Here is a 22382-nt window from a genome sequence, read left to right on the forward strand (position 1 = left end):
AGATTATTTTCACAAATAAAAATATGATTAGAGTTTCTAAGCATCTAAACTGCTTATATGCAAAAAATCTTCTTAGTTTTGTACAGCAGGCGAGTAGCCTATTACAAAACGGACAATTTATTTTCTTTCAGCAAACCTGAATTGCTGAATCGCTCAGCCTCCGAACCGTGTGGGACAACAGAGGACGTTGCTCTCGAAGGTCAGCTGACTGAGTCCATATCTGGCCCGTTAGCGGAGACCCTGGTGGACCCTCTGGCGGCGGCACAGGAACTGCTGAGTGGCCAGGAACGCTTGCATCCGTACATCTTCGCCAGTTTGAAGAGTGCTCTCCATCCTCTGATAAGTGCACGGTAAGATTCTAATCTCGTTTTCATATTCAATCATAGTATACTCAAAGGCACAATTAATTATTATCTGTCCACTTTAACATGACGCGAGTATATTAAAGTGGGCGGATAATTTTGCCTCTGAGTATATATTAGGAAATTCAAAAATTGAGTTTTTAAACATTTTAAGAACCTTTACTCTAACCTTCTGTTCACTTGTGTGGTGGATTTTTATGCGGCTTTCACGGGTAGATAGATCAAGAGAAATGTGAAGCGAAATATTTATTTATTGTGTTCGATGATAAATCTATAGCTTGGCAACTTCTTTCGTAACACTCCCGATATCACGCGCGGGGCAGAGGGTGTGTAGCGATGAATGAAAAACCCACGACTGATGCTCGTCATTTCCCCGCACGCACGATTTCACACCCGCGCAGTCTTTCCCCCTGTCGCCCGCATATCATAGGAGTGTTATCAACGAACTTGCCAGACTATAGAAGGGAAGGGTGATGACTGACTGGACAAACAAGCAATACTGGTATTTTTTATTTAGCTTAGTTACGCTAAACAAAATAATATAAAAAGGATATTTCTCCTCTTAGATATTTCAGTTTTTAGACGAGAATCTAAATGGTGATTAGTGACTCCCTAATTTTATCCCTAGTTAACACTATCCCTAATTTTTGTATCTGAAAAGTTATGTTCCCCTCAATGAATTTCATATTATGCGACTGTTACATAGCTTAAAAAAGTGTCATACATACATAGTACCTAAGCATGCGTTGTATATTTTACAGAAACATTGAAAAAGATCTAAAAGAAAGCAGACACAGAAAGAAATCTGTGATACAAATGAAAAATGGCGCACCAGTGTACGATTCAGAAGAAGGCACGGAAGAGGAATCCGTGACATAGACATTACAGAACTTTCCCGCCAAAAATGTAACCTCTGTATTGCCATATTAAAAAAATAACATCTAAACTAAGATGACTTCGATTTTCAGTATCAAGTAGTGAGACGTTCACTGGACTCTTATTGATTTTTTTTATAGAAAGTTTTAAGGAATGCTTTTATATGAATCAAAATATTTTGAATAAATACATTTCCACCCAAAAAACCAAGTTAAGTTATATTGGTTAATAAAAATTAGTTTTTTTTTTGACGACAAAGTAAAACTTCTTTACACACGCTTGACTTGAGGAGTTGGTGTATGAATCCGTTACGAAAATTGTAATCAGGCGATGCGTGATGCCGTACAGGCATAGTAAAACAGTGTTTGTTATTTTAAACTACGAATACGTTCTTAGAGAACTTTGAAACAATCCCTTTTTGTACTGCTGCTCAAACAATTTCGTCAATATGACAATGCAAGCGCATCACGCATTACCTCCATTTCTTATACAGCAGTCTATTTTAAAATGTTGAAGTAGATACGTTGGACTTGTTCTCATCTAAATAGCCGTGTTTGCATAGTATGCATCTGTATTAATATGGTGGTTTATGATCGAGTTGTGATTACTCGTTGATTAAAATTGCAATTTATATTATATCCTAACCCCCACATTCATACGGACTCGAAATTAAACCTCATTTTTCTCCAAAGTAAAATTTACCTGATCACTACTGCTTAAAGTTTACTTTGAAGAAATTAGAGATTTAAATCCTAATCCATATTTATAAATAAGGCCGTTAGTGTTTTTATTAAACGTCGTTACGTCATAATAATCGAAATAGCCTGTTTTTATTTTATGAAGTATAAGGGCCCGCCAAGACAAAGTGTTCTGTGTTTTGCGTTCTGCGCATTACATGTACATTACAGAGAACTTAGAACGTAGAGCACAATCTCCTTATATACGTGGGTTCTGATTTTAAAATATCCTTATAACTTTTTACATTATCGTGTCCAATTTTCCCATTTTTGGAATTATGTACTTTATGTTTACCTATCTATTTAATCTTAATCTAAATATGATGTATTTCAATTGAACAATATTATGCAATGTTGTCCGGCTTTCTAGAGTTTATATAGGCCCTTTATTGGCATGTTATTTTATAGTTATTTTGAGTGTTGCCATAATGAAATGTTAATTAGTAGTTTATGGTATGGAAATAAAAACGAAGTGCATTTGTTACAGTCTGGTAGAGTTGTATTTAATGTTAATCAATTATAATATATTTTTCACTGTTGTATCCGTGTTGAAATTCTATATTATAAAAAGTTTATTTATCGTGATCAGGGACTTGTTTCTATAAGGGATTGAAAACATAAATACATTGTGCAATTTAGAACGTCATTTTTGACACCTGTTTAGACAAGGACTAAGTTTTACATTATATTTTTGCAGCCACAAGCTTATGATTTTAATATCTTAGTGAAACATGATCCTATGTAGACAAAGCAAATGCATATGATATAATTTTATAAGGAACATATTTTATTAAAGGCTATAAGCATACTTGAAATGTTTGTTAAAGTAATAACTGTTATATTTTGATAATTATTAAAACTTATTTTATTAACGATATATTATGTAATTAATTAGATTTACTCATCATTATTATACTGAGACACCAAGAAAACTATTTAGTGTTTATACAAATATGAAAGTAGATTTATAAAATGCATTAATTTTTATGATTCTAATATACAGAGCAGGCGTTAAATAGTTGTTAAAGAAATCAAAGAAAAAAAAATATAATATAAGCAATAATGCTAATAATACTTACCTATATTTAGTAGTACCATTCAAGGAAATGTCATTTGAATCAAATGTCATCCAATCACGACACCATTTATAATTACATTGCTAAATTTCATTCTTTTCCTATCTAAAAGTTGATAATAAGATTGGAAAACATTTTACCGAATTATATTTACTGAAAAGTAATTTTTAAAATTCAGTCCGGAAAATATCTGGGTAATATAGTCCTTAGAAGGACTATTAAGTATACTAGTAATACTGTCTTTATTTTTCAAATAACCTTAGTATTTTTTAAAACTTATAGTATTGATGAAATTTGATTTGCACTAAAATTTCGTAGCTTTTGCTGAGCGCAGTCTCTTAAGTAGAAGTAGTGGTAGAAATAAGTTATTTTTGCACTGGCAACATTAACATGTAGACGCCATTTTGATAAAGCAAAATAGTTTTTACATGGTAATGTTCAGCATTTTCTTATAAAAACTCAATTGCGTATTTTTAAGTAACGTATGCTGTGAAAATTTTCTCATGTTTCATTTTGTAATACTTGTATGTGACGCCAATATTTTTGTATTATCGCTTAATATTATAATAAATTCCTATATAATATTATTGTCTAGTGTAAGTGGAGTCCCATACGTTGCTTCCATGGTAATCATAACCGTATATACAAAGTGTCGTAAAATAAAGATTTTTTGATGTATCAATGAAGTTTTATTGCAACCATTTGCTACAGTTAAAAAAATAAATATCACGTGTCTCAAACGGTGAAGGACAAACATCGTGAGGAAACCTGCACACCGGAGAATTTCTTAATTCTCTGCGTGCGTGAAGTCTGCCAATCCGCATTGGGCCAGCGTGGTGGACTGTTGGCCTAACCCCTCTCATTCTGAGAGGAGACTCGAGCTCAAAAGTGAGCCGTATATGGGTTGATAACGACGACGCCGATTTGCTACAGATATACTAACGTGTATAGTTTGTCTACTTTTGAAAGACAATTTAGCTTTGAAAGTGTTTGAAAGTATAAAGCACACGTAAAGACAACAGCAAAACGCTCATCGAGTCAGAAAAGTTTTTAGCACTTAGGTATCTTTTTTTTATTGGAGTTCCTTAAGAATCAATTTTTCATACATAGCCGCGGTATGAAAAAAAGTATGGGCAGTTAAATTCGATGAACGAATGACAGCGTTACGTTTTTTGTGCGCAACCTATTCTGCGCACATTTCACCGTAGCCTGCTGCTCCTCGGTTGCGCACCTTTCACTTTTCAGGCGTATGTATTGAGACTTACACATAGTGTATGCTGCGGGGCAACATACACCAATTTAGACAGTTGATCTGAAAGAGTAAAATCCATTCGTGCGTCTGAGCTTTTGAACACCATCTCACTTGATAGTAAGTGATGATGCAACATCGTACCAGAACTCTGAATCGCTTGTCGGTACGTCTTTGCCGGTAGGGTGGATTATATCTATGCACTTGACTTGATCTTAGTCCTAATAGGTATTAGTTAAGAAGGGATGTAGGAAATAAATATAAAACCTTTTTATTTACCTTTAATAAACCATAATCTTACGAGTACATAAATACACTTTGCGTGTGTGCGTGCACTTACACATTTATAATCTTAAATGTAATGAGTATTGCAGTACTAAAGACCCATCTTATAGATTAAATTTACACTGAATGTGATAAAACTACATATTAACACAATTTATTATACCTAGTAAATAGACACAAGCAATCTGCTAGCCTAGGAATACATAGCCATTAGTTTATATTAAAAATATTATGTAATAAGATTTTTTTTTAATACTTTAAGCGTATACTACCATCTAACAATTATATTTTGACGACAACATCCTAAGAACTATGAATAATAAAATGTAGAATTTCTTCCGTTACAAAGATTATACGTATGTTTGCGATAAATTATACTACGTCATAGTTATATCTAATTACTTCTAATTAGATATTTAGATTAAATAAAGAAAATATTAGTAGATCTAAGATGTGAGATTACTTTCCCTGGCAGCATGGCTTGCCTCCTGAAAAAAATTGAAAATTAAAACTTGCGATGAATTAAAGTTGTTGAGAAATTAACAAATAGGAGAGAGTGGGTAACAGTAGATAAATTTTTTTTATAATAATAAATTAATCTCTGTAACTATAAAATGCCACGGATCCCCTAGACGGTGAGGTCGTGATCACAATATTAATCTGACATTGAATAAAACCGGAGAAGAGCGAGTCGGACTCGCCCACCAAAGGTACCGTACGTAATATGAAATTTCGTTTAATAAATTCGGCTTGGGCCGATGGGCAAATGACATAGATATTCAACTGCCTAGATACTTTTCTTATCTATTTAAATAATAATGAATTACTATTCGTTAGTCTCGCTGAAACTCGACAACGGCTTAGCGGATTTATTTTAATAAATCCATTTAAAAGGTGAGAAAAATTAGAATAATTTCCAGGAAAACCATAAAAACAACCCTTTTCTATTTCCCATACAAACATTTAAGATTCGAGCGGTAGAAGTAGGGTAGGGGTATGGATTCTTCGACTGCATAAGTCAAACCGAAGCTTGACCGGGTCTAGTCCTCAGTAAATACATGTGAATCTGCCATCAACAGTATTTAAGAAAGAAAGAAAGAAGAAAGAAAAGATCTTTATTTTTAAGTAATGCCACATATCACATTAAATCTATATTATAACATATTATGGCTTAACTGTCCATTCAAACAGTGGAGCACTAAAGAATGCCCTGTAATATGTGGCACAACCTAGAAAAAGGCCCCAACTCAGCATTTTGCCGCATACTTTCAATTTATGACTTACGAAGGAAAATATTGGTCATATATAAAATAATGCCATATCAAAAATTGGATGTAGTCGCGGACATCCATTAATTAGTAGCATAGCTTATAAATATGTTAGTAAGTGAAAGCCATTTACCAGAAGGCTTACCATCGCCGCAAGCGCAGCTCGGACCGCACGTGCAGCCTGCGCCGCACGCGGCCGTGCCGCCGCCGCACGTGTCTGTAACAAAAAAAACAGAAGACTTAAACCACACGACTAAAGTGAAACCTTTTTCAAAAATAGCGCCATCTATGAGCCTCAGGAATAACTACATCATAAGTGTTCAAAGGGATTGTTTCAAAGTTCAGAAAAAACGCCATCTACTGGTAGTTTACAACAACAAACGTTGTTTCACTGTGGATGTAGGCAGCACTAGTTGTAAACTAAGCCTACTTGCAATAAATGCATTTTGATTTTAAATACAGGCTTCACATCATACATAGATTATGTTTCAAGCCTTTTTTTAAAAAGCGAGCATTTGGGTTGCTCAAATGTAGGTCGGCGGACTTAGGAAGTAAATAGAGTTTGACAGCGATAAGTAACAAATAAAATAGAATAGAATTTTAATTCCCGGCTGGACCGATTGAGGTTTTCTTAATTAGTCCAGGTCAGGTGGGAGACTTCGGCCGTGGCTAATTACCGCCCTGCTGACAAAGACGTACCGCAAAGCAATTAAACGTTCCGGTACGATGTCGTGTACAAACCGAAAGGGGTGTGGAGTTTCATCCTCCTCTTAACATGTCAGGCTGTTTCCATCTTAGTTTGCATCATCGCTTACCATCAGGTGAGATTGTAAAGGCTAACTTGTAAAGAATTAAAAAAATGCTTTATTCTCTCTATCTACTAGTAGGTACCCATTTGCGTGATTGCATTCACGGTGCCGACGCAATCAAGAACAGTTATTGTGCGACGTAAGTACTTGGAATTCATTCTAATGGAACCCTAGCTATACCAGTCTGTAATCTGAGTTTATTACGATCACAACGTACAGACAATTCTTTTAAAAGCATTTGTTTATGATTTAAAAGTCAAGTCTGTCAGTTACTTTACAATCTACCATTGGTTATGGTAAATAGGTACCTACTGACAATCTCAAAGGGACTGCCCAAGCCGTATACAGTAGTTACAGTTTTCCAAAAATGATAGTTTAACTTTTTCGTGCACTATAAGAAATCTACAATTTTAATTTTATGCATCTTCGACTGATCGTTATAAATATAAATTAAATAAAAAAATATAAATTAATAAAAGTTCAGAAATCGTTTTGTAAGTACCATAACTACACAATAACACGAATGCCTTTAGAGGCATATAAAAGGTTTCCTTTTTGTTTAAAAGAAATAGTGAAGAACTACGAATTATTAATTAGTTATTGTAAGAAATATGGAAAATATTCTTAATATATAGAATATATATAAAAAAAAAAAATAAATAAATAAATAAATAAATTTTCACTGAGTAGGCAGGTAACATGAAGAAGAATAAACAACGGATAGGTATATTTCTGAAAAACATGGACATACAACACAAGTTTAGTATAAAATATTACATTAAATAGTTCAATGGGTACCTATTTATGCCATTTATACCTACAAATACAGAAATAGATCAACTAAGCCAACATGAGATCGATTGATAACTGCGTCATTCATCGCCATTCTCTCTTTCACATTACGTAATTAGAAAACTAACCAAGCACAATTAAAACAAAGTATTTACGTTGGTAATTTAGTCAAACAAGTGTACAACAACAAAATAACAAGTGATTATTAAATTCCCATTTTTTATTTCCTAAAAAAAAATCCTAAGAATAGGAAATTTAATTCCTATTAATTTAATACCTATTGAATAATGTTTCACAGGTTTCAATGTCTTACCTGTGAAACATTATTCAATCAAATTACCCGACATCCCTTTCTTACAACGTCATTGTCCAAAGTCAGTTAAATTTTTAAATCAGAATTTGACAGAAATCCTCCAAGACATACTACCAAAGTTAATAGGTTCTAAGAGGAATACTTATACATAAAAAAACGTTCTAAATTTAAAATTTAAAAAATCACTTACCTTTGCAAGATTCGCAGGGAGCCGGCATCGCGGCTAGGAAAGATCTAGAGGTCTAGTGTCTAGTCTGCGATGCGCGCGCAGCTCCCAAAGTCCAAACCTCGACGGGTCAATAACTGAGACTCGAGGAGGGGATCAAGCGATCGTATAGGCTAAGAGACGTGGCGTCATAGTCATTCTAAAAATGCGGCAATAGAAATGGCATCTACTAATAGACACATTAGACAGAAATAAAATAGATTTAGAAAGAGAATAACAGATAATTTTTAGTTATTTTGCTAATATTGCCTACCACCTTTCCGATATCCTTTCTTAGTATTTGTTCATCTAGCCAGTGATCTGAAAAGGCGCAGACTTTGGCTGGTGGGAGGCTTCGGCTGTGGCTAGTTACCACCCTACCAGCAAAGACATACCGCCAAGCGATTTAGCGTTCCAGTACGATGTCGTGTAGAAACCGAAGGGAGTGTTGATTATCATCCTCCTCCTAACAATTTAGCCCGCTTCCATCTTAGATTGCATTACTTACCATCAGGTGAGATTGTAGTCAAAGGCTAACTTATCTATACTAATATTATAAAGCTGAAGAGTTTGTTTGATTGAAAAATTATTTTAGTGTTAGTTAGCCCATTTATTGAGGAAGGCTATAGGCTATATAATATCCCCATATTCCTACATGAACGGGAACCACGCGGGTAAAACCGCGCGGTGTCAGCTAGTAAAGAATAAAAAAAAGACGCTTACAACAGCTGTCAGAAAAGCAAAATATCGGAAAGAGTAGAAGGATATTTTAAAGAACGCCGCTACAGCAGTATAGTGCGGATACGACCTTCAGCATTAAAGATTATCGCTGGACATACATGAAAAAAAGATACATACAGCCGAACGTAGAACCTCCTCCTTATTGGAAGTCGGTTAAAAACGACCAAATAGAAACGTGGTACCTACTCAAAATCAGTGTGCCTAGTGGGAGTTTTCAATATTTTCATACTGTTACTATCACGTTGACGTTTACGCAAATTTATATGGAATTGAATCAGTTGTGCAGTAGTGCCACGAGATGGCGTTGTTTCAATTCCTAAGAAATTCGCGTTTACGTTACGTGACGGTAACAATATCAAACTGCCACTAGGCCCTCAGAAAGACCAGTGTCCAGATATCGGCATCTAGACTCGACGCTTGGGTTTAGAGAGATATGCTGGTTAAGAGATTTATTTTTATATAGCGAGAAAATCCTGATGTTATTTAATTGTATATTGGATAAAGAGAATACCTATGTTATAAAATTTTGGAGGTCTTAAATGGCGCGGCAACAAGTTAAAACGTAAATGCCATTTCTATTGTATTGTTCAGACTTCTATGGAAGGCGCAGTCTGCTAATTGGATTTGAAAATATTAAGGCTTCACTGTGCGTGGTAGGTAGTACTTAGATTTTACTTTTATATGGATATTATGACGATTCCAAATAAGTAAAAAGTTCTTATTGGATAAAGAAATTTTTGACTTTTGACTTTGGTTTTGACCATTCTGTCTGCTGATGATATAGGTAGTTAAAACTATTTCGATCTGTATGTATTGTATGTGGCTGATTCTATGTCGTTGTTTATTTTTGACGTGACAACGTCTTATAATTCGATGGAGCCGGCTGCACACTCGAAAAAGATGACGTCATGCGTCGTTCCCTCGCTCTAGCGTTGCCAACTTTTTTTTACTAGAAATAAAGTCTATGAAGATAACTAAACAGTATTTTAGAAAAACGAACATTTTCTTTTAAAAAATGTAACCAATACATCAGTATTTTATTATGACGTTATCACGTTCAACTATCGTCAGTAAACCGACTTTACAGACAACCGATTTTTGTTTGTTGTTTTTAAACCACTGCAGTATGCAACAATTAAATTATTCAAATCGGCCAAATTCGGGTTTTGCCGACAACAGGAATTCATTTTATATCATCATTGTTGTTGTAGCAGTATGCTATTCGTTGATAATGTAGTTTTCTAAAGGTGTAAGAATTTTTTAAATCGGTTGAGTGAATCCGTAAACGAACAAACTCACTTTCGCATTTATAATATACTAGCGGACGTCCGCCCTTTCACCTTAATCCGGGCTTGTCATAAAATCCGTTCTTAGCGGACTTCTAAAAAACTACTTCCCTGCCAAATTTCATCTTTGTACGTCAAGCGGTTTTAAATATTTCGTGATGAGCGATTCTATAGCTTTTATAATAAATTAAGATACTAGCTGACGCCATACTGAGATAATTCATTTATTTATTTAAACAGGCCAACAAAATTTATGCATACAAAATAATTTACATAATATGATATAAAATAGATATACAGGAAATACAGATTTAAAACATAAACATCAATAACTGGCTTGTACAGTAGACACAGAAATACTTAGGATATAAGTAGAAAAACACACACTACAAAACAATATAAACTCCAATTAACACAAAAAATAAAACAAATAAAGAAAGCAAAAATGAACAAGGAAGAAAGAGCAAATTAATATTTAAAATAAAGTAAAGTACCTACACTTAATCATTAACTTCCCTGCGCAGGGAGTTTATAACGTTACGACGGAAGCAGATCGGAGCAGATAATGTATATCCTTTCTTAATAAATGGGCTATCTAACACTGAAATAATTTTAAAAATCGGACCAGTAATAGGGATGATGACAGTTTTTTAAATTGTATATGAATTAATAGTATACTAATAGTAAAGCAATTTTGTAAAAGGAACAGGGTATCTACGATCATTACTTTCGGAGCTACAGGGATTTAAAGAGTCAGATTTGCGGCGCTGCCGCGGATCCCTGAAAAACGCCCCATACAAAATGGCTCGAAATAGTGACGTCATAGGCAATGTAATGATCGTTAGATTTGTATGCGCGTTCAAACAAAATTACTAATATCTTTGTTATTTGTGCGTTTATGCTTATAGTTCATATATTAAAAAATGTCACATTTACTGTAAGGAAGCTAAAACTGTATGAATTTTCATTTAATTACGATAAAATATTTTTAATGGTTTTTGAAATTTTATAATCTCATTTATTTTGCAAATATCTAGACAATCTTTGCTTTTTATGTATAAATTAGTTAACATTGACCCTATTTACCCGAATGTATCATAAAAATCAATATATTCAAACCTAGTCATCATCCCCATTCCTGAGATCAGAGTATACAAAAAAACAAATTTTTCAGCTTTATAATATTAGTACCTATATAACATAAGTATGGATTGGTGAAAGTAACGAGAGCTTGAACAATTCCGTCTACTAGCTCTGCGACTATAATAAGGTGGGTAAACAACTTATAGCGGGCGACCGAGGTAGATATAATAAAATCTTAACAAAAACAAGGTGCACCGACCGGTTCGCCCGCCGATTGACAATCGTATATATCGGGATGTGTTCGTCAATCCGTAACTTGAACAAGTAACTTGAACAACAAAACCAATACATTATGAGCACAGATTAATTAATAATATTATTCAGATGTAGCGTACGAAACAAGACGGGTCGTACCCGTCTCGTATTCGAAATTCAAAAACGAATACGATTGTCAGTAAGATACGAACTCGTAATTTTCAATATTATTCAAGAAAAATGGCGTCATACGTTTTTAAATATTTTAAAAACTGTTTACAAAAATTAAAGAAATAAGATAGAGTATTTTTTTTATTGGTTACTATTGATTATTATATTAATTTACGTAATCGTTGTTAGTGTTAAATTTTGAAATACAAATTATGAAAAAAGTTTGCATATGCGGATGTCAAGGAGACGTGTGACTTTTGTTTTTTTTTTATGGGTTGCACACGCTTCAGCACGCAGTTTGTAAAGACTTTCTCTGGTTACTCTAAGTTAATAAAACTTCATGACTCCATGTCCCAGCTATAATATTTACTGTGGTCCAGCCATGTAGTCGCAGTGCCATAAAACTTCTCCGAATTATTTCACCGCGACTTGGTGTCAAAAGGACTGGCTCATTTTTTCCGTAAAAGATCGCGGATTTGCAGCCAGTATTATTGTCATTCCACGTGGGCATGATTTGTATAAGTTAACTTAAGTTTCTTATTCTTTCTCAATAAAAGTATATAATAGTATAGTATGAACTATTTTGATATGAACTCATATAAAATTGCCTGATTGTCCAAGTTAGAAACGTTATGTTTTGATATTTTCAACGTCGCTACTAACCTCAGACCAATTATAGAAGGACCTGTATCGCACTCATAGTCACGAACAAAATTGTCTGTCATTTTCTGAAGAAAACGAGATTAGATTTGGTATATATCTTATACTAAACTAGAAGTTTTTGCCCGTTTTTTAAACAATCAATTACACAAAAAGGTATTTTTACGAAGCTCTTTAACCGACGAACACGATTATAACTATTTAATATCGATTCTATAGAGACATTTTTTATAATCGCATTAGATCGTTGATCATATACTTTGACAGAAAAGTAACGTCCAGCGAGGCAGGTCCTATACAATAATTGGTCTGAGCTACTAACTATGAGTCACACAGAGGCGATGGAACGAGTGGTGATCGGAGTATCTCTGCGTGATCAAATCGGAAAAGAACCAAAGTCACCGACATAACTCAACGAGTCGCGAAGCTGATGTGGCAATGGGCGGGTCACATAGTTCGAACGGCTGATAGACGTTGGGGTCCCAAGGTGTTGGAATGGCGACCCCGCAATAGGAAACGCAGTGTTCGTCGACCCTGTATTAAACGCAAAGAAGGTGGACACCTGGTGGAGGGTTTGCGTTTAATTCTATTTTTAACCCCCGGGTTAAAAATAGAACTAAACGCGAACAAAGTCGCGTGCGTCCAATAGTAACGAATAAAGTTTTTGCTCTCGCGCAATTTGTAACCACAGCGCAATAATATCTTAGAACTGGTGTCGATGAACCTGGGCCATTCTATGACTTCATTTGATACTTGATATTCAATCTACATGATCATTTATTATTGATAATATGGAGTATGTATGTATACCGTTCCGGTACGATGCTTTGGGAAGTAAGTATGCGGACGCCTGCGACTCTGCTCGCTTTAAATTCTTTTTTTCCATTTACCAATGATTTTTATCGACGTTACTTAAACAAATAATACCTAAATATCGTCTACAATGTCGAGTTGTTTTTAGAAAATGTGAAGTCATCAACCCATATTCGGCTCACTGCTGAGCTCGAGTCTCCTCTCAGAATGAGAGGGGTTAGGCCAATAGTCCACCACGCTGGCCCAATGCGGATTGGCAGACTTCACACACGCAGAGAATTAAGATAATTCTCTGGTATGCAGGTTTCCTCACGATGTTTTCCTTCACCGATTGAGACACGTGACATTTAATTTCTAAAAATGCACACAACTGACAAGTTGGATTGGAGGTGCATGCCCCGGAACGGATTCGAACCCACACCCTTCGGAATGGGAGGCAGAGGTCATATCCACTGGGCTATCACGGCTCAGAAAATGTAAAAACTATATATAGGTAAATATATAATGGTTTTACTGGCTCGAATAATGTTTGTATTTATGGATATGTTTGGTAGATTTATGGATATGAAAAATTACCTCACGTGTCAATAAATAAGAAATAACTCTATTAGTTGGTATGGTGAAAAGTATTTTACTAAAACCTCTTTTTAACGGACCTCAATTAAAGGAGGAGATTATTAATTCGTCGGAACCTTTTTTTTATCTATGTTCACCGATTACGGGAAGACGCCTGAACCGATTTTAAAAAAAAACGTCTTGAATTTTTTATTAGCCAACCGATTCACCCAGCAGATTAGGTTCACGAGTTCATAGCTTATCTGTAGAACAGATCATCAAGATTTCCCTTGAGAAAGCAAACGCAAGCGAGCTCAACGCTAATTACATACACTAATCATCATAATTAAGACTAAACACTTAACAATCCTATTGTAAATGAAATGGTGAAATCAGTTCGTCCAATTTCCAATTTTTGAAAATAAATAGATTCTTTGTATCTATACTAATACTGTACTAATAGATAGATAGATATATAGATATACTTTATTTGCACACCACAAAGACAAATACAAGTGAAATGAAAAAAAAAAATATTAAAAAGAGATCAGCGATAAGTAAGCTAACTAATACTCTGCTTCCGTAAGTAAAGTCCACCAAGTAAAAATACCCTTTATGCAAGAGAAACAAAAGCAAAATGATTGCACTACTTTAATCAAATAGTTATGAAAGAAAAAAATCCTAAACTTTCCATTTCCAAAGAAATCTTTCTAAAAATAAATACATACGTAAATAAAATTACGATTTATGGAGACGAATTGGACGCATTTTCCAACGGCAAAGTTATGTTTGTCCCTCATCATATATTTTCGTTACATTTTACACAATTTTAGAGATTATCCCACGTTCAATGACTTGTAAATATTAACAAGAAACTAGACAGTGGTACCAATAAACGAGTAACTTCAGATATAAATCTATTACAATAATTATAATTCTTGTTTTTTGTTAAACTCGGTTAAGCAATGAATACGCTATTTTTTCGCAAGTCGTGAGTTTACGGAGCACGCAGATTGTCCACCCGATGTCAACTGGAAATCCAGTGTCTATAAAAACAACATTCATGATCTATGTGTGTGATCTGAGTAACTCTTTTCATGGGGCATCTAGCTTTTTTTTCCCGGAGGAAAAGATCCCTTCGGACTTCTGCCGGTAGGTAGAGCATGTTCGACTTGTGAACTCCTCGCTCAGCACGGAATCGCGCTAGCATTACTTCGTGCTGACCAATCGGTTACTATTTATCGCGTTCTCCCTTCTCCTGCCTTTCTCTTATTTCTCTCCGAACCATTATTGAGAGAGAGAGAGATTAATGGCGAAGAGGTGTTAACACCCCGTGTCCACTGATCGCTAGTGCCTAGTGTAATCCAGCGGTCCACCTCCCCGAGCTTCCTTACAAGTCACGGTTTTAGATCGCGGATCAATTCGCAGGTTCATCTTCCCTTCCTGTCCTTCTCTCATAAAATCACGCGGACAAGCAAGCATTTTTCAGTCTAATATAATGTAACCAAGTATAAGACTTAAGTAAAAAATCAAGTTTCTAGCATTTCTTGTTGTCGTGACGCTATGAGTAAGCTCGTAATTATCAATTTTTTACCGCAATCATGTAGCCGGTCGAGCCGAGAGTTGAACGATCTCATGTTTCCGAATTTTTTACCACTCTATGATGGTAGGTTTTGTTAATTTATTTCTTGAGATGCCATAAAAAGTTCTAGTCCAACTTACTTAAATTGAGTAGCTCTTAAAAACTAAAAAAAATTGTATTGAAAGCAAAAAATTTTGTTTTCTCTCTTTTATTTATTTTTATTATACGCTATATATTAGCTTCACTTGTATCTATGTATGTAAGAAAATCTTGGAATCTAAATGTGACCCACTTCCCGGTTTTCGATTAGGATGCAATTTTGCACACGCTCTGAGATCTGATGACAATACATGACTAGCTTAGAAATGTCATTACAAATCCGATATGGCGGCCTCCCCATTCAATTTAACTATGTAGGAAAGACAAATCTTGGAATTTTATTTTAACCCACTTCCCGGTCTTCGTGTAGGATGAAATCTTGCACACGCTCTGAGTTCTGATGACAATACATGACTAGCTAAGAAACGTCATTACAAATCCAATATGGCGGCCTCCCAAGATGGCGGACTGACTGATTGAAATTCACCCCCATGACATGAATATCAAATGAAAGGGTTTGCTGTCAGAAATATGAAAAACATAGTCACGTGACTTAAATTCAATATTTGTAATGTTAACGTGCTTTAAAGCGTGTTATTTAGTTTTTTTGAACTATTTAAGGTTATTTAATTGTCAATCAATAGGCCCAGCCGGGGATCGAACTCAGGACCTCCGTCTTGTAAATTCACCGCGCATACCACTGCGCCACGGAGGTTGTCAAAAGTTGTAAAAAAATGTTTTCGCCCGGGATCGAACCGGGGACCTTGTGCGTGTGAAGCACACGTGATAACCGCTACACTACGGAAACGATGCCGTTTCTGATGAAATTTTGAAATAAAATCTCATACCTGAATTTTGCCTGAATTAATCAATAAAATTGAAGCGTCCGTTCTGTGATTTTAAGTTATCTGTGTCTTTTCAAGTGCTTGTAGATTATTTATACTAATAATTATTATTATGCTAACACATTATAGTAAACCTACCAAGCTATTTTATCATCATCATTGTCAACCCATATTCGGCTCACTGCTGAGCTCGAGTCTCCTCTCAAAATGAGAGGGGTTAGGCCAATAGTCCACCACGCTAGCCCAATGCAGATTAGCAGACTTCACACAAGCAGAGAATTAAGAAAACTCTCTGGTATGCAGGTTTCCTCACGATGTTTTTCCTTCAACGATTGAGACACAATCTTTAATTTCTTAAAATTGCACACAACTGAAAAGTTGGAGGTGCAAGCCCCGGACTGGATTCGAACCCACTACCTCCGAAATCGGAGATGGAGGTCATATCCACTGGGCTATCACTTCTCAGCTATTTTATAATGTGACTAAAATGTAGTATTTGTAACTGGAAGGTAAAGAATAAAAGGCATATGTATACATAATAGTTTCTGTAATTTATTTAGTTGACCTATTGGCTATTAATAAAATAAACAAATTGGTAAACTAAACTAACTGGTCAAAACTTAACAGCTAATATTAAATATTATATATTTTTTTGTCTTATTGGTTCATAAAACTGGCACAAAGACTTAAATCATAAAAAAAAAAACTTAAACAAAACACAAACTTTTTTATTAATTGTGCGTCAGTCAGCTGTGTTACTTGTGTTACATTTTTTTAATTATTCTTCATTTATTAAAGGGTCTGAGAGTTAGGCTATGAAGTACTAAGTTATTTTAAGAAATTTTCAGTAATAATCCTCAACCCTGAGTTGAGAATTTCGAGGTCCCCCACACCCCCGTACTTCGGTAAACATGTTAAACTTTCGGTTCGGCTTATTCATAGGAGTCGAACCCAGGACCTCGTGATCCGAATATACATACGCTAACCACTGAACCAACGAGGCAGATGTACACAATAAATAGTCTTAACTTTAGATTTAGCCATAATTCTTCTAAAAACAGAGTAACACACCCAACTTATTAAATACTAGGCGCCGCCCCGCGGTTCCACCCGCGTATATGAACATGTGCGTTCCATACCCGTGTGAATACGGAGATTAAATATGGACACTGCCTATGATACTCGCAAATAACGTGGCTTTCTAGTAGTTAATGAGTTTCAATATCGGTTTAGGAGATCCCTTTACACTAACCACAAACTTTACCTCTTTACAATATTAGGTACGAGTAGTATATTATAGTCTGACAAGTTCGTTGATAACACTCCCACGATATGCGGGCGACGGGGGGGAAAGACTGCGCGGGTGTGAAATCGTGCATGCAGGGAAGTGAGGTGCATCAGTCGTGGGTTTTCATTCATCGCTACACGCCCCCCGGCCCGCGCGGATCATCGGGAGTGTTACGAACGAAGTTTCCAAGCTATAAGACAATGTTGAGTCCATTCTTTCTCTCATGTACCTTCATAGCAAATACTGCGATATTATGATACCCAGTTGATGTACACATTAAATGGTCTTAACTTTAGATTTAGCCATAATTCTTCTAAAAACAGAGTAACAAACCCAAATTATTAAATACAAAGTTGAGTCCATTCTAACTATCATGTATGTAGCAAATACCGCAAAGAGTATACCAGCTGCATTGAAGAGGAACTTAGATCTTGTCTCGGAGGATGTTTCGTATATCTTGCATTCGCAGCCAGGTGGGCATAGCTTTTTGCACTCGCAGTCGGGAAGGCAGACTGATCTTGCCGATTGTTTGAAATCTGAAGACGATATTACCATCAATATTACCTACTCGTACAATCTAAACTAATATTATAAATGCGAAAATAAGTCTGTCTGTCTGTTACCTTTTCACGGCTAAACGGCTAAGCCGATCAAGATGAATTTTGGTATAATGGGACCTTGGAGCAAAAAATTGATACTTTTTTTACTCTAAAATAAAAATAGAACGCGTGAATTAGTTTATATATAATATAATGTTAACTTAATGACAAATTGCATTGATAAAAGGATCAGGCGTTTATTGTCTATAATAATCTGAGTTTTAATAAAACACAAAAGATTATTCTTTATAGGTTAACCCTTGACTACAATCTCACCTGATGATAAGTGATGATGCAATCTAACCACACACCTATCGGTTACTACAAGACGTCCTACCGGAACGCTAAATCGCTTGCGTACACCTTTGCCGGCAGACCTACTACCAGCCAGACCTGGACCAAATTAAGAAAACGTCAATCGGCCCAGCCTGTGATCGAACCCAGGATCACCAATCTTGTAAATCCATCGCGCATGCTACCGCGCCACGAAGGCCGTCAAAAACCTACTAATAAGACAAAGAAGGCAAGTAAATAAAATAAAATTATTTACCTGTACGGGAGTCAATTTTACAAACGTCGGCCATTGTAGCGATAACACCAACTGGAATAGAGTGGTGGCGATAAAAATTAATTTTTAGTTTTAAACCCATCCACGTAATATTGCGAAGGCTGTTTAGCTAAAAACACGGGAAATGTATGGCAAGGTTTTCCGAGATCACTAGCTGATTTCATGCGGAAAATTGGTAAACCGGAGCAGAGTACTTTGACTCTTTTTTATCTATGATAGATACAGCCTTGTCCTTGCTAACTATGTTAAAAGTATTCAATCAATCAATCAAAATTCATTTATTTCAAGTAGGCTTAGTGTACAAGCTCTTTCGAAACGTCAGATAATATTAAACTTAACATAAAGGTGATAATAATTATTCGAAAACTTAAAAATTAAAGTTACGAGGGTTCCAAACTCGCTTTAGTCCGAGAGGAGCCCATAACAAACTCAGCCAGATTTATCGTTTCTTTAGTTTATCACCATTTAACAATAGGTACATAAGTAGCCTGTCATGTAATACATTTCATTGCCAAGCAATTTTGTCGTTCACTCATCATTAACACTATAATACGACTTTTCTATAAGCTTACGTTTAATAAAAACTTTGAACTTATTGAGAGACATGCCAGTGATTTCCTGTGGCAGTTTATTATAAAAACGTATGCAATTGCCCTTAAAAGAATTACTAATCTGTAATCTAGTGTGGTGTGCAACAATTTTATTTTTGGCATTATTCGATGATCTAGTTAAAGTTGAAGAGACTTATAGATTTACTGCTTCAACTAAAACACGTAAAAAAAAGACAAATTTCTCCCCAATCATTTATAAAAAACTTAAATTCATTATAAATTTAGTACCTAGATAGAAACGTGATAAGTGACAGTACGTTTGTGTGTGTAAGTGTAAACTAAACGATTGTCAGTAAAGTCCTTTTCATGAAAGAAGTCCCCCAGACGCGGCGCTAATGTCTTAATGGCACTCATTGTCATTTGGTAATGGAAGTCTTGTCATGGCCGTGATAGCCCAGTGGATTTAACTTCTACCTCCGATTCCGGAGGATGTGGGTTTGAATCCGGTCCGGGGCACGCACCTAAAACTTTTCAGTTGTGTGCATTTTAAGAAATTAAATATCACGTGTCTCAAACGGCGAAGGAAAAAGGAAAATGATGAAGGTGAGGAAATCTGCATACCTGAGAATTTTCTTAATTCTCTACGTGTGTGAAGTCTTCCAATACGCATTGGGCCAGCGTGGTGGAATATTGGCCTAACCCCTCTCATTCTGAGAAGAGACTCGTGCTCAACAGTGAGCCGAAAAAGGGTTGTTAATAAAGATGGTTATTACGATTTTGATAAACAAAGACGGAATTAATTTTTCTTTATACTTTTTATTGAAAACCTTTTGTATGGAATGTATTGTGCGATTGATAAACTAAATTATTGTCAATCTTATTCTAACTTGAATAGTTTTAGCTCGCATCTTCGGTGTACAGTTAAGTGTCACTAAATACAATTGATTTGTTAATTTTATTTTAGTGAAATTAGATGCTTAGGTATTGATATATTGCATCAGTTATCAGTAAAGTATTTCTGGATCATTGGATTCCTGTAATAAATAATCGGAACCAGCAACAGAAGAAAATTTGGAAAACGACGGTATGTAAAAACTATTTTGTCAAATAAAAATACAGATCGTAGAAAAACTTTTACTTTCCTACATCATAAATCGTCAATATTAACCCGTATTCGGCTCACTGTTAAGCACGAGTCGCCTCTTAGTAATTAGGCTAATAGACCACGCTGGCCCAATGCGAATTGGCAGACTTCACACACGTAGAGAATAAAGAAAATTTTCAGTTAGGTATACAGGTTCCTCATGTTTCCTGATGAGTGAGTGAGATGACTCATTTTTGATCCCCAACGAAAAATATGGGGTGTTATAAGTTTGACGTGTCTGTCTGTCTGTCAGTCTGTCTATGGTACCATAGCTCTTGAACGGATGAAGCGATTTCATTTCGATTTGTTTTGTATGGAAGGTGATTTACGTGCAAGTGTTCTTAGACGTGGTTGATAAAAACCGGTAGAGCCGTTTCAAAGTTCTGGGGGGTAAACTACAAGGGGGCAAATATATACTCGAGTGGGGCCTCAAATGAGAATAGTGTAATTAATAATTTTATGACCTTCGGGGGTTTTTCAAAATTTTAATTTTTTTTTTATTCTTTACAAATTAGCCCTTGACTACAATCTCATTTGATGGTAAGTGATCTAAGATGAAAGCGGACTAACTTGTTAGGAGGAGGATGAAAATCAACATCCCTTTTGGTTTCTGCACGACATCGTACCGTACTAAATCCCTTGGCGGTACGTCTTTGTCGGTAGAGTGGTAATTAGCCACGGCCGAAGCCTCCCACCAGCCTCAAATTTTATGATATAGTTATTGTTATTTTTCCAGGTTCCTGTTCATCATGGATGAACCCCGCCTCGCTTCGCAGCATCGCTCCGAAAGCTCCCGCATGACGCGCATCCTGGAAACCTGCTTCCCCATATCATTCTCCGTTGCTTTCCTTGTGACTCTCATACTGTTCTATTGTATTATATAGATGTTTTTTTAATACTGTTGTTTTATTACATCATCACCATTATCATCATCATCATCAGCTGATGGATGTCCACAGCTGGATAAAGCAAAATATGTCCTCGATACGACCAGCCAACCGACCAACCAACCGGAAACAGACTTTCCGTTGCGGGTCGCATTCAGCATCTTGGGACCCCAACGTCCATCAGCTATTCGAACTATATGCCTTTCCATTGCAAGTTCAATTTCGCGACTTGCTGAACTATGTTGGTTCTTCTGCGGATAATCATTTCTTTTTTATTCTTTACAAGTTAGCCCTTGACTACTATCTCACCTGATGGTAAGTGATAATACAATCTAAGATGGTAGCGGGATGATGGTAGATTAAATCACGCAGATTTACTCCAAGCAAGCAACTCCATCGCCTGTGAGACACTGAGCCTTTTTATGAGGCCCATAGTTAGCGACCAAGTCTCGGATCCGATTTCCATACATCGGCATGGTATGGTATTCCATAGGGTAGGTTTTGCATTCCTACATACATAGCATTACGTCTCGTTCCTTAGTGGTAGAGGTACGGGACAGCACGGCTATTCTATAACGCTGTTTTGAATAACTCTCAAGTGCAAGTTTCTATCGCTATCTATCTCATTCTATAGTATCGAGTTAAACAGAGAGAGATAGAGGTGAATTCGAAATTGTAAGTTATAAAATTTACAGAATAGCCTAGCAGAGACCACGTCTTTCCACTTGTTAAAACCCTCGCATTTCTCTTTCTTCTCCTCCATTCCCCTATTCGTATATCTCTCTTGCTTCTTCCATTCTCAATTCTTTCATACGCTTTCTTTCAGTTCAGGGTACCTACTCTTAAACTGACCTGTTTCAAAATCTATGGTTATGTAGTAACTAGTAAGTTGTTACATACGTATACATAACTAACATAACATAATGTCTTTTCACGTTGCGAAAATCCTAATTCAAACTTTGAAATTTTATTTGAAGTAATAAAATGTTAAGTTTGACTATTTGTAAAGACTCTATCACCGGTTCGGAAGAGACACTCAGCCTTTTATATTCTAACTAGCGAACGCCCGCGAATTCAGTTTTTCACAAATCCCGCGGGAACCACGGATTTTTCCGGTATGAGCCTGTGTTTATCCAGAGTAAAATCAATATCCATTCCAAATTTCAGCCAAATCGCTTCAGTAGTAGCGACGTTAAAGAGTAGCAAACATCCAATCAAACATACAACCATACAAACTTTCGCGTTTATAATATTACTAGTAGACGCCGCGCGGTTTTACCCGC

General features: G+C 35.8%; 1 protein-coding gene, 1 long non-coding RNA gene and 1 other non-coding gene across 4 annotated transcripts in view; 1 reads left to right on the forward strand and 2 right to left on the reverse strand.

The window, feature by feature from the left end:
* LOC112049140 (uncharacterized) overlaps positions 1-3729 on the forward strand; it is a 114020-nt gene extending 110291 nt beyond the window's left edge. For both annotated transcript variants that reach the window (XM_052888575.1, XM_052888576.1), the window contains exons 16-17: positions 132-350; positions 1124-3729. In XM_052888575.1, coding sequence (XP_052744535.1) covers positions 132-350; positions 1124-1241 — 337 coding nt within the window. In that variant the 3' untranslated portion in view covers positions 1242-3729. The remainder of the gene's footprint in view (positions 1-131; positions 351-1123) is intronic.
* An 836-nt stretch (positions 3730-4565) lies between these two features.
* Positions 4566-6076, reverse strand: LOC112049151 (uncharacterized). Its single transcript, XR_008252011.1, has 2 exons — positions 5999-6076; positions 4566-5073 (listed from the first exon to the last, which is right to left on the reverse strand). It is a non-coding gene; the product is annotated as an uncharacterized LOC112049151 (long non-coding RNA).
* A 9876-nt stretch (positions 6077-15952) lies between these two features.
* Trnav-cac (transfer RNA valine (anticodon CAC)) lies at positions 15953-16025 on the reverse strand. The gene has a single exon. It is a non-coding gene; the product is annotated as a tRNA-Val (tRNA).
* Positions 16026-22382: the final 6357 nt, after the last annotated feature.

Source organism: Bicyclus anynana, chromosome 23 (assembly GCF_947172395.1).
Source record: "Bicyclus anynana chromosome 23, ilBicAnyn1.1, whole genome shotgun sequence".
Lineage (NCBI taxonomy): Eukaryota > Metazoa > Arthropoda > Insecta > Lepidoptera > Nymphalidae > Bicyclus > Bicyclus anynana.